Below are 15223 nucleotides of genomic sequence, written 5' to 3'. Positions count from 1 at the left end.
GACCATCCGTTGTTGATGTTAGTTTGAGCACCTTTTTCGTGCTACCACATGTTCCCGAATGGGATGAATAAGCCTAATACCTTACTTGTCTCGCTCTATGAGGCATGACCCTAGATTGTGGTCCTTGGACTATGTAGAGGAGCCTAGGGGTGTCCTCGGTGGACCTAGGTAGTCCTCCACACAAGCTAAGCGTGTTACATTCATAGTTTGGGGCGGTTTGGAAACGGTTAGCATGAGTACCCCAAGTGCACCTTTGGCCGGGTGTGCGAGCCGCAAGGTCCTCGAGTCGTGTGGGTAAAGAGTACACCCTTATAAGGATAAATCAATTCGAATTGCCACGCTCTCAGTTATGAGCAAGCTCAAATCCCATGAATTCATCGTAGAGTCATCGGATGCTTATGTATACTTGTTAATATAAGTATGCTCTATGTTACCATGTTGGTGTAATTGTTTTAACTAAAATTTGAAGTGGATTTTGGGCAAGATCAATAAAATTTTGCTAGTTGTCCATAGGATGATATTCACGTGCTTATGGTCAAAAACTAAGGATAGGATGAGCTAGGCTTTTGCAAATTTACTTTACCTTAAAGTCTTACTCTTGTTTATCCCTTTGCATGCTCCTTGTTATATATTTGCATAAGACTTGCGAGTATCTTTTTTACTCATGTTGCTATCGCTCACTAAGTTGCAGGTGAACCGGAGGCCGTGTTTGGTCACTTTTACCCCGCCGATTCGAGGGTGGGTGATGAGTGACTAGAGCGGTTGTTTGTTGCTTCGGTGGTGTTCTTGGGCAACGACACCATCGTTTCTTTTGCGTTATTCTATCGTATCCACTATGTAGTGGTGCTCTTTTCATGAGTTAGATGTTGGGTAAACTTGAACCATAATATTTAATCTCATGTTATTGTTGTCATGAGTCCAAGACTTGTATTTTGGAGCTCATTTATTAAATTTCAGATTTGAACTGTGTATGTCACAAACTTATAATCTTAGTTGTTGAACTTGTGTAATATTTAAAATTGCTCTTTGTGGTTCATGTGATGATGTGCGATTTGTATGGTTGGTATTGCTCGATCTTAAGCATGTTGTGAAACACCTCTCGAGACCACCGGATTTATCTCTTGTTATGTTGAATTATACCGAATCTTGTATCTCTAGGTACGAGTAGTCACTAGATATGTCACAAGACCGGTAAGTATTGACTCTTATTCTACTATTACATAACTGTCAATTCACTCAAATTGGGTGGTTCCAACGACCCCCGTCCGTGCAGATCGATCGATGCGTAAACGTGCGTGCGTACACACCTGATTGGCACCCGAGCGCACGCTCTTCGTTTGGTCGGATTCGCCCGCGCCGCTCCCCGACGCGGTCGGTCAGCCTCGTCCCGAGCACAGGGAGAAAAAGGAAATGACGCGCGCCGTGACGATAAATGCTGACGTCTCGGCCGGTGACGTCGGGGCGCTCTGGACGAACGGGAGGGGGACTCCACGACCACGGATCCGGAATCCAGGCCGCGCGTGGCTTCTCAGATTCCGACCGGTCAGCGGGTCGTGCTCGCGCCCCGCTTTTTCCACTCAGCTCCGTCACAATTTTCACGATGCAGCGGCCGCGCCCGCCCCGCCCCGCCCCGGCCGATCGATCGATCCCTCACTCCCTCCACCCCTATATCTACCACGCCTTCCCGGCGGCAAGCATCCAAGTGTCCTGTTCCACAGCTCGTGCAACTCATACCTTCCGCAGCGGGGCTTGTTTACACAGGGAGACGCAGGCACCGATCGATGCTGCTCATGGACTCGGCGCGGCGCGCCGGCTGCTCCCCGGTCTGCTTGGACCTCAGCGTCGGCCTCTCGCCGTCGCCGCCCAAGATGGGCGCGGAAATGGCAGCCGAGCCTGAACGACCCGACCCCCACGCCGGCGGCTGCAGGATGGCGTCGTCCATGACCGACGAGCAGGTAACGGATCGATCGCTGCCCGTCTTCCTCGCCGCTTGCCTTCCTTGCTCTGCATGCCTCTGAATCCGTGGTCAAAATGTTGTTGACTCAGGCCAAGACCCTGGAGGCCAGGTTCACCCAGGTAAGCGAGGAGAACCGGCGGCTGAGCGAGATGATCGCCTACCTCTACGCCAGCCAGTTCGCCAGGCCGAGTCCCCCCGACGGCTCGGACTCGACGCGCGCCTCGCAAGCCGCGTCGCCGCCAACGCCGCCGGCGGTGAGCAGGAAGAGGAGCAGGGGCAGCCTGGAGCCGCCCTCGAATTCGGGCGACGCCAACAACGGCAGCGGCAACGCCGAGGCCGCGCACGCCGACGAGAGCCCCCTGAGCGACGGCTTCGAGGGCTCGTGCAGGCGGATCAAGGTCAGAAGGGTCTGCACCCGGATCGACCCCTCGGACACCACGCTCACCGTCAAGGACGGGTACCAGTGGCGGAAGTACGGCCAGAAGGTGACGCGCGACAACCCGTCCCCGAGAGCCTACTTCCGCTGCGCCTTCGCGCCCTCCTGCCCCGTCAAGAAGAAGGTGAATTTTCTACCATTTCCGCAGTGATCGTCACCTGATCGCCTCGTTTGAGCTGTGGCTAATGGCGGCTCTGTTTCTTTGGAGCAGGTGCAGAGGAGCGCGGAGGACAGCTCGATGCTGGTTGCCACGTACGAGGGCGAGCACAACCACCCGTGCCCGACGCGCGCCGCCGAGCTCCCCGGCAGCGCGGCGACGCGGACCGGGTCCGTGCCGTGCTCCATCTCCATCAACGCCTCCGGCCCGACCATCACGCTGGACCTCACCAAGAACGGGGCGGGCGGCGTGCGGGTGCTGGAGGCCGCCGAGTCGCCGGACGTCAAGAAGCTGTGCCAGGAGATCGCGTCGACGGAGTTCCGGACGGCGCTGGTGGAGGAGATGGCGAGCTCGCTGACCAGGGATTCGAAGTTCACCGACGCGCTCGCCGCCGCGATCCTCAAGCAACTGCCGGATTACTAGAGTCCAGTGTCCGAGTGTCGTAGCTCAGAGAGTTCCAGTCTGCAACAGTTTTTCTTCAGACAAAAGCCTGGTACGGATAGTGTACGGCTATTGAGATTAGGGAATAATCTCCTCAAGTTTACATGCACAATCAGAAGTTTCTTTGTTCTGTTTCAGGATCCAAACTATCAATAATATTGTACATTTCACAAGTCCATTCTTTGATCACGAATTTAAAATAAGGACCGTCCTCCAAGACAGCTGATAGTAGTTGAGAGTTTTGCTTTGGCTGTTTTTCCCTTTATCTGAATTTTATCTGTTCAGTAGTACTGTAAATCTAAGCTCAAATTGTTCACTGGAATTGAAATAATTTTTTTTTGATCATGGGACTGACTTTATTCATTCAAAAAAAGTTACATCGTTTACCAGTTCATCTAAAATGCAGCTAGGGGCCTCATCGTCCCAAATACAGTTTTGTCTAATCATTTGAGCTCGCTGCGCTAAACTATGAGCCACTTGATTTGCTTCCCTACTGCAGTGCTCAATAGAAATCTCCTGGAAACCACTCCACATAATATTGCATTCATCATAAATGGGAGCTGCAGAATTCGCCGAGAAACCCCCATCCTGCATTATTTGCACTACCTCCATGCAATCCGATTGGATGATAAGCTTGTTGCACCCAATTCTTTGTGCTAACATCAGTCCCTCCTTGAGAGCATAAGCCTCTGCCATTGGTGCATCCACTAAGTGCGGCACAAAACTATGAGCAGCTGCCAGAAACCCTCCCAAGCAATCTCTTATCACCGAGCCAACACTTCCACAGCCACCGTTTTCATCAAAACCGGCGTCAACATTCACCATCACCTTCCCAACCGGAGGCTTCTTCCATCCCTGTCTCACCTTCACCACTTTTCTTGCTGCTAGCATATAACTTTTGGTGAGTGCCGCAATAGCCATGGCAGACCTTGGGATGTTCTGAACGGTCTCCCCATGAACAAATTGCCGACGTTCCCACCAACTATACCATCCTGCCGTCAAAACCAGCTCTGCAAAGCCCACTCCCAACGCCTGAACTTGATCTTCATTTGTTATAACCTCTTCTAGAATCACAGAACCTGAACGATCGGTGTCTATTATCTGCTGAATTTTCTCTCCAAGACCCATCGACCTCCAGACTTCTTTCACTCTATCACATGTGAAGATGAGATGTTTAATATCTTCCGCTCCATGCTGACATACAGGACAACTTCCTGATTCTCCAATATGACGATTAGCAAGGATAGCCCGACACGGTAATTACCTGCCTTGTAATGATGTATAGTGATTACTGAAAATGATCTCTCAGGGTTCTGTGCTCCAAGAAAGAGAGAATTGGGCTGTATGTGACTGTCCAGGTCCACCGGGCCGGCCAATCCCCATCATATTTGTTAGCCCAAACATGCATGTCCAGCCCTCCCTGTTAAGGCCTACTTTCCTGGGGATTTTGGCCTCCTTCACAGCAGCAGGTGGTGTTTGAGATGCCCAGTAGCGCACGGCTGAAAAAATGAAACCAAGTTTCCCCATCCTCCTACTTGGTTTAATTTTTTTTCTCTCAAACTTGACTCCGTTTTTTAATCTGATTATAAACTATATTTTCTATAGAATTACTGTAACAAAATAGTAACATGCAGTTAGAATCCGCATGTTCCGATTACAGGCCGCTCTGATGGGTACGAACTCGGCAAATCCAGTTTTGCCCGTGCAATCAAAATTAAACTTGAATCATACTTCCTTTGTCCTAAATTCTAGATCGTTTTGGTTTTTCTAAGTGCATAATTTTTGCTATGCACTTAGATATAATGTATATCTACATGCATAACAAAATCTATAAAACATAAAAATCAAAACGATCTACAATTTGAAATGAAGGGATTACCAATCCTAAACAGCTGAACAAACCGACGCTAAGAACATATGTCAACTCAACGATCAGAATTCAGAATGCAGCTAGCTACTGTCTACTGCTCCCTTTTTTTTTAAATACAGATATACTTCTTTCGTCTTAAATTATAGTTGTTTTGGACTTTCGGTTGTAGTATAACAAAAGGAGTATATCTTGCAACAACTTAGCCCGAATGCTCCAGCTTTTAATTACCCCCGCTGCCCTCGCCGTGTTAGGCTTAGGCCAGACAATGGCAAGTCAAGGTAGTCATGTCCGTTCTTATATACAGACAACACGTTTAAATTCGATATAAGGTGGTGTTTGGATCAGTAGTTCATGGACTAAACTTTAGCTTCTAAAATTTAGTCCCTAAAATTTAGTCCTGCTGGGCCATTCGGATCCATGGACTAAAATGGGCTAAAATCCATAAATGTTGTTGAAAAAGACACTATTACCCTCTTTGTCTGCCCCTGGCGTATACACCTTCTTCCCCAACCTTTGCACTCACCGCCCTTCTTCCTCCTCCAAATCCGCAGCGCGCACGGCGACCAGAAGCCACCGTCGCTGCCGACGGTCGCCCACCACACCCGACGCTGGGGTCGCGCAGCGAGATCCGAGGGCCGGCGCGCCATCGCCCTGCGGCGACGGATCTCCGCGCGAGGCGAGGCGGAGGCAGAAGAGGAGGCGGCGGCTTGGGCTCGGTGGAGGCGGAGGAGGCGGGGGGCCGGAGGCGGCGCGGCCGGCCGGAAGAGGCGGGCTCGGGCGGAGGCGGCAGGCGTGGGAGGCGGAGCAGAGAGGAAGTGCGGGAGGAGCAAGGCACCATGCGGAGGAGAGAGGAAAAGGGGCAGGGGTGGAATTTGTGGTCCTAGGAGCACTTTTAGCCTCTTTTAGGGCTTCTTTGGAGGCTAAAATTTAGCTCCTAAAGTTTAGCTATTTGTCACTTTTAGCCCTCCTATTTGAATCAAGAACTAAATTTTAAGGTAGAAATGAACTGTTGAATCGCCGGCTCGCTTTCCTGCACTTTCTGCTTCGCGCCTAACTCCATTCAGAAACTGAACATAGCAGGCTAGCAGCCGTTGTCACAGCCCAGTCTACTTTGGCGCGTCGCGTCTTTGCCAATAAACGAAAGATGCTCTATCACGAAGTAGAAGTAGAACGTAGAAGAGCCGGTTTTTAATTTTTGGGTAAGAACGACATGGCAACAAGAAAGCAGTCCACAACCAGTCTGTACTACGCTGCAAGTTGCCATGCATGGCTCGGTCCAAACATAGCGCAGCCCACATCATAATACAAACAATTCTGGCATGTTTCATCAATTGGGCCCATTTTGACGTACCAAAAAGAAAGGATTTATACATGAGGGTGTGAAGGCAAAAAAATTGAGCCGGATAATAACATACTCTCCTTTTTGTCTTAAAAATACAACATTAGTTTCGTCTTAAGTCAAATTTTTTTTAAAAGTTTGACCGAATTTGTAGACACCCAAAGGGTCAGCGGTCAAGCATCTTGTCGTTTAGACGCGTTTCGAGAGGGGGAAAAAAAAACTCTGAATGGCCAAAACAAGCTGTAGCACAGTAGTAGTACAGGAGGAGTGCGTTCGTGCAGCCCCCCGGCCGGTCGGTCGCGGCCATCCACGTTCCGCACTTTCACAGGTTCACTTCGCACAGCTGACGCTGATGGGTGCACTCTCGATCAGCAGCAGGGTACATACAGTGGGATACAGTGGATGGACGACACTCCACGTCCAGACAAGAAGCATACCACTTTTACGTCTCGTCCTGCATCTATCTGCTCTGCTGCGAACAGAAATATGCCCGCCAACCCTACTAAGGCTACGGGCCTCCATTTCTTTCATGGTCTGGATCGGGGTTGTAGCTAGGTAGCTACCTCTTCATTACTACTGCTACATTGTTTCTACTCTCTCTGAATTCGTGAAAAGAAACCGAAGCGGTTTATATCTTTGCACATCTAACGCTGACGCTGGCGTGCACGGCGTCGGCAAAGTCAGCTCGCTAGCGTTCGGCGTCGGACGGGTCGCTCGATCACGGGCGCACTGTGCATCCCTGGCTCGCTTTCGCTGCCTTATTTGCACGCCTAACTCCGCTCAGAGACGACCGGGCAGGCGGGCACGGGACAGCTCGATCGATCCTCGACTGGGCAAGTTTGGCGCAAGTACAGGCACTCAGGGAGGGACGGAAAGCTAGGGTCAAGGGACCTTCAGTTCGTTCGCAACGAACCCAAGATGCTCGCATCCGCTCTAATAATGTGTATCCTATAGGTCACGAGAATGCACTATATGCATCCTGTGTTTTAGTATTGTGCATGGGCTAAGAGCGTGCCGATAAGGCCTCTACTGTGTGTGTTTCGTCGTTGCATCCATGCATTCGGCGACCAACCATGCAAGTTGACATATTCGATCTCCTCGCTCCTTGCCAAAGCTTTGGCACGGTTGACTTGTGACGCATCCATCCACCCAGGCACCACACCAGCCTAGCTAGGCCTAGCAGCTCAAGTCAGCCAATGATCATGTGTGCGCAGTAGCAAGGAGACACGGGCAACCTAGTTGCTTGCGGCCATAGAGTATGTGCTTATTGTTTTCCACGTTGGTTCGAGAGGATGTCGACCGCAGGAACGAACAATATAATGGAACAGGATCCCTTCGTTTTAGCTCGATCGGCCCTACCACTACCATGATATGGACAGGGATATATACGGGACAACCTCAGGTACTAACTGCTCAGCCTAACTGCATGTCTGCATATGTGTCGGCTTATGTTCTCTAAATAAAAGTTAATTGTAGAATTAGCAGTCCTGCACATAAAGAAGGTTTTTAGCTGCCCGATCTGGACGAGGAGGCCGCGGACTGGACTGGACTGACGATGACTAGCTCGTCATTGATCGGATCGGATCAGCAGACTACACGGCTGCACTTGTTTTTTTTTCCAAGAAACCTCAGCTAACGCTGACCGGGTCACGCATCCGTGGTGACCAATGCTTTCGCTAAGAAAGATGCCTAGCTCTCGTTTGTTACAAGGTCATCAAATGCCACGTTGCTATAAGAAACAGCAGTCACACTCACACCCGTGTGCGCACTTCAGCTAGATCACTAGCTAGGCTGAGCTCCACAACCAGCAACGTTAACCTTGTGTCTGCGCCTCCCGGGCGGACACGCGTGCTAAATTTCTCCTTTTATTTGCAGTGCTACTAGATTGCCGACGTACCGCCAGCTGTGCGAGGCGCGCGTAAAGAGAGACATTGCTACGCGGCCTATGGACAAGAGAAGCACCTTTCCTCTTTTTTCCTCTTTGTCTTGTTCCTCTCTCTCTCTCTCTCTCTCTCTCTCTCTCTCTCTCTCTCTCTCTCTCTCTCTCTCTCTATATATATATATATATATATATATATATATATATATATATATATATATATAGATTTTAATCTCACCGATTATTCAAAGCTATGTTATACATTCTCGTAGAGAATAAAGAGATACACCAAGCAAAACAGGTGGCATTTACAATCTTCGCGTGGTACTCCCTTCCCTCCGTTCAAAAATCTATATATCTAGAAAACTAAAACTTTTCTAAAACGATATACATGTTAAAATAAAAGTAGTAGTATGCAATTTGTATAGAAACCTACATTCAATTGACATGAGCATAACATTTCAGCACCCATTCCGTTCGCAAAAAATAAGGGATGTCTAAAGGTTGTCTGAAATCAAGTTATTATAAACTTTGATCACAGATTGTCTCCATGCATTTATCTTAGGTAATTAAAAACAAACATGAGTACATACTTCTTGGAACAAGATTGTAGTGCTAAACTCAGGTTTTGTACTTTAGAATTCTATGGGGTAACTTAAGTTAGCTAGCTAAAGAAAACCAGGGAATAAGGTCCCATTTGGATACATCAACAGTTTCCATATCCAATTTGAAAATTTTCTGAAATTAAGTTACTATAGCAATTCGAATTTTTGTCCGACTTGAAATTTAATGCCTCCCAACTTGACTTGGGCATTGAGCAAGCCAATGCTTGGAATCAGGCCCTGTTTGGATACACCCTCCTAAAGATTCTTTAGGAATCTACTTTTAGGACACTTTTAGGATTTGTGCATCCAAACATGGGTCTTAAAAGTGCACTCCTAAACTTTAGGAGGGCCATTTTCATTAGGAGGGCGAAGGGGTACTAATGGATCCTATTTCTCCTAAAAGTGGTCTCCAAATCTCCCTTTACCCCTATTGCCCTCGCATGCATTAATGACGTGAACAGTGCAGGGGTAGTTTAGAGGAGTAATTGGGGGGTAAAAATGATATTTTCCCTCTAAGGTCCTAAAGATTAGCAGTCCATCCAAACAGCCCTTACTAAACTTTAGGACTAACAATTTGAGGGTCCTAAACTTTAATATACTAGAGTTTGGGTCCTGTTTTGTATCAAACAGGACCCAGTTGCACAGACTCTGACCTTTTTATAATCTGATCATGCAAAATATCTGGTCCAAAATCAAATGGGACGATCAATCTTTTTCTTATGCATTTATAAACATATTTCAATCAAGGCAGGCACTCGGTTCATATCTCCATGCATATACGGAGGTAGCAGGTGCAGAGGCGCTTCTGTCAGTGGCGTAGCCAAAAGGGGGTGGGGCCAGCATAGGGGCCAAGCTCCCCCCCCCCAAACACTATTGGGGTCCCACTTACAAGGTAAAATTTGAGTAGCCAGCTCCACCACTGCCTCTAGTCGTACCTTTAATTTGCTTGTATTCTACAAGTGCATATACTAGTCAGTTTAGTGTTGTCAACTGCAAATTAAATTGTACCGAAGAGGTTCTGTGTTTGGTTATGAAATTGATAAGGGAAGTTCCTGGGTATACTTGTCTGCTGCCTTTTAGGAAATTCAAGCGTATGCCCACTATCAAAGATTACTATGCCCATCTCTTCCATTTCCCACTTCCCAGCATATGCTTGCGCAACTCAGTTGATGGTTTGAATAAGTTAAGTGTTCAGGTAGCACAGTAGCACCAAATTAACATGCACTTGAACAGGATTGGGGGATGTCATCTTTGATTTATCTTAGTTGTTGTGGTAAACTGCACGGAACCAGGATTTGTGGGCTTCTCATTCCGTTAACATTTAAAGACTACAATGTAACACCAGTGACATTTGTCCAGTTTTTTTGCTGATATATCTTAGTTTGTTATCAATCACTTAATCTTTTCTCAGTCAGATTTTGGTTTATGCTCTTTTCTTTTCTAAAAAAAAGATAAATGCTTACGTGTGTCACAACTTGATTCGTTAAAGATGTGGCCGAAATCAAGTTATAAAATCAGCCGGTTGTTGAGTAGCAAGTCCCGTGGTTTAACAATACGTAGTTAGTCTGCACAGAGGCTCAAGAATAGGGTCTGCACAGAAGATCCACCCACCATATCAGGATGACCACTGTCAACCACATGAGTAGGTGCAAGTTGCGGTCATTTTGCTCAACGCTGAATCAAACAATTGATTAGTGTTCTTCGAAAAGAAGAACACACTGATTAGTCACACACTAGTCATAGCCGTCTCACAGCCTAGAGCAGCTGATTATCATCCATTCCATTCTGTTCCGTTCCATCCGGTGGGAGTAGTAGTAAAACAAATAGCCGCCGCCCCCGTTATAAATAGCCGGCGACACCAACCCGGCGTGCTCCTGGTTCTCTTTCTCTTCTCCCTTGGAGCCACCAACCTTTCCTCAGCTTGGCTAGCCAGCCAGCTTCCTTGTAACCCTAGCCGCCCGACCGGCTCGTAAACCCTAGCGACCAGCAAGGGATGCAGCCCACGACGCGGGAAATGCAGGCCATGGCCGCCGCCGGCCAGATCTCCCTCGACGACCTCCGCGCGGCCGCCGGCAGCGCGGGCGGCGTGCACGACGACTTCCTCGACCAGATGCTGGGAGGCCTGCCGCCGTCGGCCTGGCCGGAGCTGGCGTCCGCCGCCGGGGCGAAGGTGCCGGAGGGTGGCGCGCAGGCGGAGGGGATGCAGCAGCACCAGCACCAGCAGTTCGGCGGGGGATTGTACGACGAGTCCGCGCTGCTGGCGTCGCGGCTCCGGCAGCACCAAATCAGCGGCGGTCCTGGCGGCGGGGAGTCCGCGGCGGCGGCGAAGCAGATGGTGCTGCAGCAGCTGGCCGATCTGAGGCAGGGCCACCACATGCTGCTCCAGGGCATGGGCCGCTCGACGGGCGGCGGCGGGGACGGCGGCCTGCTCCTCCCGCTCTCCCTCGGCAGCGGCGGATCGGGCGGCGACGTGCAGGCGCTACTCAAAGCCGCCGCCAATTCCGCCGTACTGATCCATCGCCTTCTTCCCTCAAATCCACTTGCTGCCTTTTTTTCCCCCCGCCAAGAATCTAGAATCTTTTGCAAAAAAGTTCGCGTTTTTATTCGGTGTGTTCGTTCCAGGGTGGAGAAGCCGGCGGCGTCTTCGGCGGCGCCTTCGCCGGATCGCTACAGCAGCAGCAACATCAACATTTCCAGCATCATCCACAGGTTCGCAGTATCAACAAACCACAAGCGTACTTGGCATGCTTCAAAACGCATGGTCGTTCACTCTTCAAAATCTCTACTAATAAGCACTGTTCTTGATTCTCGCTCGCAGCAAACGGCGCCGTTGCCGGGCCAGGGCTTCGGTGGAGGAGGCGGTGGCGCATCCGCCGGCGCGTCACAGCCTCAGGCCGGTGCATCGGGCGGGGGCGCGGCGGCGCCACCCAGGCAGCGCGTGCGGGCGCGGCGCGGCCAGGCCACCGACCCCCACAGCATCGCGGAGCGGGTGAGCTACGCGACGACGACGCTCCTCCTCCCGCTCCCTAATTGCCACCGCTCCGCGTTTCCTATTAGTCACGTCGACGGGCGGTAGTTAAATTCTCAATTGGGGCGAATAAATCCGCGGCGGGCAGTTGCTAATCAGCCCCCGTGTCCGTTCCGATGACTGTCTGTTGTTGTTTCCTGGATTTTGGATTCTTCTCCCCCCGTTCCGGCTCCCCAACCCAAACCACTGCTATTCCTTTGTCCGTTTCTTCGTTCCCATATTCGCCCTCACCATGCTGCACACATGTTTTCCTGACCTGCTGTTCCAATCGTTTTGCAGCTCCGGAGGGAGAGGATCGCGGAGAGGATGAAGGCCCTGCAGGAGCTGGTGCCCAACGCCAACAAGGTGAGCTAGCATAAAGCTGAATTGCAGACTACTACACGCTTTGAGAGAAGAGAGAGGGATGGAGATTGCAGAGGCCTAGGGTTTTGGTTGTTGGGAGATGATGCACTTGATGCTGGCAATAAAGGTTCCCCCAATCACTCGTAGCGAGTTTGTGCCGAGGAAAATGGGGAAGATTAAACAATGGAGAAGACGGCAGCTTTACTAGAGTTCAACGCCATGCCCGGGTGCGCATGGATGGTTGTAGGACGGAGTCGTCAAATATTCAGATTGAGCTAGCTGTGGCTGTGCGGAGGTGTGGCTGGTGGTGGGCGCGCGCGTGCGGGGCACATTTACCCGCACGTTGGCCTACTTGACCAGCACCGTGCTCCCTCGGCGACCGCGCGGGGACGAAGAGGGAGGGCATGGCATGGCTTTTTCTCCGCCTAGAATTCCTGGCCATGTCGCGCGGGGGCGCCGCTTCCGAAGGAGGGCGAGAGGCGCTCGCTTTAGCGCCCTCTTTTCAGCTGCCCATCCTCCTTTTTGTTCTTTGCGCTTGCCTTGCATTGCATACTCCTTACTCACACTCACCGAGCCGTCTTTGCTTTGCAGGCGGACAAGGCGTCGATGCTGGACGAGATCATCGACTACGTCAAGTTCCTGCAGCTCCAAGTCAAGGCAAGCTAAGCATGAAATGTTGTAGTACTAGTAGTGTGGCACCACGGATTGGATGATGTTGTTGATGGAGGTGCTGACATGTATGTGTAATCTTTGCGTTTACCAACCCACGCAGGTGCTGAGCATGAGCCGGCTAGGTGGCGCCGCTGCCGTCGCGCCGCTCGTGGCCGACATGTCCTCGGAGGTAGACTATCCTCTCTCTCTCTCTCTAGCAGTCGAGTCGATGGAGTACCAATAGCATGCAGCTTCTCTCTCTAGCTTTCTCCTACTGCCCAGCTTCATCTCTCTCCTCCCCCTCCAACTTTTCCCGCACTCGAAAGAATCAGCGGGATGTCAACAAACTTTTCAGCGCCACGGCTGATGGCTACTGCCATTGCCACTACAGTGCCTCGCGTGCCGCCGCGCGAAATGACGCGGCTGCCCCCGCCAGGCGGGGCTTCGTATTCGTACAGGCGTGCCTGAACCTCGGGGCCACGTGTTCTGTGTGTGTGCAGGGTCGAGGCGGCGCGCCGGCCGCGGCGGGGAGTGACGGCCTGGCGGTGACGGAGCAGCAGGTGGCCAAGCTGATGGAGGAGGACATGGGCACCGCCATGCAGTACCTGCAGGGGAAGGGCCTGTGCCTCATGCCCGTCTCCCTCGCCACCGCCATCTCCTCCGCGACGTGCCACATGCGCCCGCCGGTGGGGGCAGCGGGGCCGGCGGGGCTCGGGGTCGCCGCAGCAGCGCACCACATGGCCGCCATGCGCCTGCCGCCGGGCATGAACGGCAGCGGCGGCGCCGAGTCGGCGGCTGCCGTGCCGGCCTCCCCGAGCATGTCCGTGCTCACGGCGCAGTCGGCCATGGCCAACGGCGCCGGCGGGGCCGACGGCGAGGGCTCGCACTCCCAGCAGCAGCAGCAGCATCCCAAGGACGCCGCGTCCGTGTCCAAGCCGTGATCCCCTCGAGAACGAGAAGATGACGGGCGGCCGCCGTTTCACTAACGTCGAAAACCCTGTCACTCTCCTGACCTGATGACGGCGTCGGCCTCCACTTTCGGGCTTCCCTATCCGCGGGTCTCGCTCGGCTTGGACTCCTCGGAACCGTGGGCTCCCTGACGGGGCCATCCGCGCCGCTGCGGGCCCACGGGCTCCCAGCACACTGCCGCTGTGCAGCAGCAGCAGCCGCCCTCAGACTCGCCTTTTCCTTTTCTTTTACTTTCTTCCTAGTCTTACCATTATTTTCTTTTCTGTTTAATATTATTCCCTGTATGCCGTTGTTTTTTCCAGTAAATATTAATTAATTAATCCAGGTCTGGTTCTCCTGCTGCTGGCTTTATGCCAGCTTTACCTTCTCCTTTTCCCGCCATCGGCATCAACTTTTTTCCCTCCTTTTCTGTTTCCTGCCGTAGCTTTGCCTGGCCCCACTCTCTGTTTAATTTACGCACAAGTTTGTCCTTTGCGGTTGGACGGGGAATTTGGTCTCCCAGCTTTGGCTACTAACCCATTCTTTTCCAATTTTGCTATGCTTTTTTATTCCCAAGTGTATCTTGTTATATTTTCTCTGGCCCCACCAGTGAGGAACAAAATGTGCTGGTATTCTAGCTTGGTAGTGACTTGAATGGATGGATGGATGGATATATCGAGAGGTGATGCTTGGAATCTTAGGTTGGGGATTAATTGTTTGTTTAAGTGATCGTTCATTCATGGCTTAATCCCAAAAGTCATTTCGGCTCGGAACGTTCTGGAAAGCACCTATGGGATGAGCAAGAATCAATAAACAAGAGGGAGAAGATTTGCAGCTGACTGCTGAGATACGGTAATTTGCTGACTCAAAGTCACGCCACCAGTGGCAATAGTCCAGTAATAACGGTGACTAAGAGTTAACGTACCTACTACGGCTTGAACCACAGCTCTAAAAACTACTCCTTTCCTTCGGTCGTTTTAGTTTTTCTAGATGTAAAATTTTTCTATGATATAGTGTAAGTCTAGATGCATGATAATATCATGATCCTAAAAAAGTCAAAACGACCTACAATTTCGGAAGGACAGATCATTAGAACCTGTAATGCCTCTCCGTTATTACAAAGCTACTGGTAATTGGAACTTTAGTTTCTATAAATAACATGTACACTCTTTATAGCAAAAGCTATCTTAGGATATCATCTCGTCAGACAGTAGAGTACGTGCACGCGTGAGGAAGTGGAATCCAAATGTTCATCATCCTCGATTCATCCGGATCGATCAATTTCAGAACAGATACAGCATCACGTGTTCTGACGAATAATCAGAGATCGGACTCGATCGATACATGACTGTTGACGAGACGCTTATCTCGTTGACGTTTTTCTTCCGGCAAACAAATATCCTGCAGGTTGGCTCCGGGAGCCAGCCAGCGTTTTCTAGCTTGATTCACATGCCGCACCAGCTTTCTACGTTGAAATTCATTCACACGACGACACAAACAGCGCACTAACGCGCGGCTAGGCAGGTAAATAAAGCTACCGACTGAGACGTGTGGTACGATCGACAGCGCC

General features: G+C 50.8%; 2 protein-coding genes across 2 annotated transcripts; both read left to right on the top strand.

The window, feature by feature from the left end:
• Nucleotides 1-1596: 1596 nt before the first annotated feature.
• LOC117843187 (WRKY transcription factor WRKY76) lies at nt 1597-3275 on the top strand. Its single transcript, XM_034723746.2, has 3 exons — nt 1597-1955; nt 2047-2517; nt 2605-3275. Exons 1-3 carry the CDS (start codon nt 1782-1784, stop codon nt 2971-2973), a joined length of 1014 nt encoding a protein of 337 aa, XP_034579637.1. The 5' UTR covers nt 1597-1781; the 3' UTR covers nt 2974-3275.
• Nucleotides 3276-10408: 7133 nt separating this feature from the next.
• LOC117842112 (bHLH transcription factor RHL1) lies at nt 10409-13998 on the top strand. The gene is made up of 7 exons (XM_034722467.2): nt 10409-11190; nt 11307-11393; nt 11503-11673; nt 11992-12057; nt 12646-12711; nt 12827-12895; nt 13206-13998. The coding sequence occupies exons 1-7, from the start codon at nt 10678-10680 to the stop codon at nt 13644-13646; spliced, it is 1413 nt and encodes a 470-aa protein (XP_034578358.1). The 5' UTR covers nt 10409-10677; the 3' UTR covers nt 13647-13998.
• Nucleotides 13999-15223: the final 1225 nt, after the last annotated feature.

The sequence above is a fragment of the Setaria viridis genome, chromosome 2 (genome assembly GCF_005286985.2).
Source record: "Setaria viridis chromosome 2, Setaria_viridis_v4.0, whole genome shotgun sequence".
Lineage (NCBI taxonomy): Eukaryota > Viridiplantae > Streptophyta > Magnoliopsida > Poales > Poaceae > Setaria > Setaria viridis.
The sequence above is the reverse complement of the archived record's forward strand: the minus strand, read 5'-3'. Positions and strand labels throughout refer to the sequence as shown.

What these genes read in the sequence shown, in the direction of transcription:
- LOC117843187 (XM_034723746.2), top strand. Translation starts at nt 1,782, where the DNA reads ATGCTGCTCATGGACTCGGCGCGGCGCGCCGGCTGCTCCCCGGTCTGC. An exon ending in CGTCCATGACCGACGAGCAG is followed by an intron (nt 1,956 to 2,046) that starts GTAACGGATCGA and finishes TTGTTGACTCAG; the next exon opens with GCCAAGACCCTGGAGGCCAG. An exon ending in CCTGCCCCGTCAAGAAGAAG is followed by an intron (nt 2,518 to 2,604) that starts GTGAATTTTCTA and finishes TCTTTGGAGCAG; the next exon opens with GTGCAGAGGAGCGCGGAGGA.
- LOC117842112 (XM_034722467.2), top strand. Translation starts at nt 10,678, where the DNA reads ATGCAGCCCACGACGCGGGAAATGCAGGCCATGGCCGCCGCCGGCCAG. An exon ending in ATTTCCAGCATCATCCACAG is followed by an intron (nt 11,394 to 11,502) that starts GTTCGCAGTATC and finishes TCTCGCTCGCAG; the next exon opens with CAAACGGCGCCGTTGCCGGG. An exon ending in TGGCCGACATGTCCTCGGAG is followed by an intron (nt 12,896 to 13,205) that starts GTAGACTATCCT and finishes GTGTGTGTGCAG; the next exon opens with GGTCGAGGCGGCGCGCCGGC.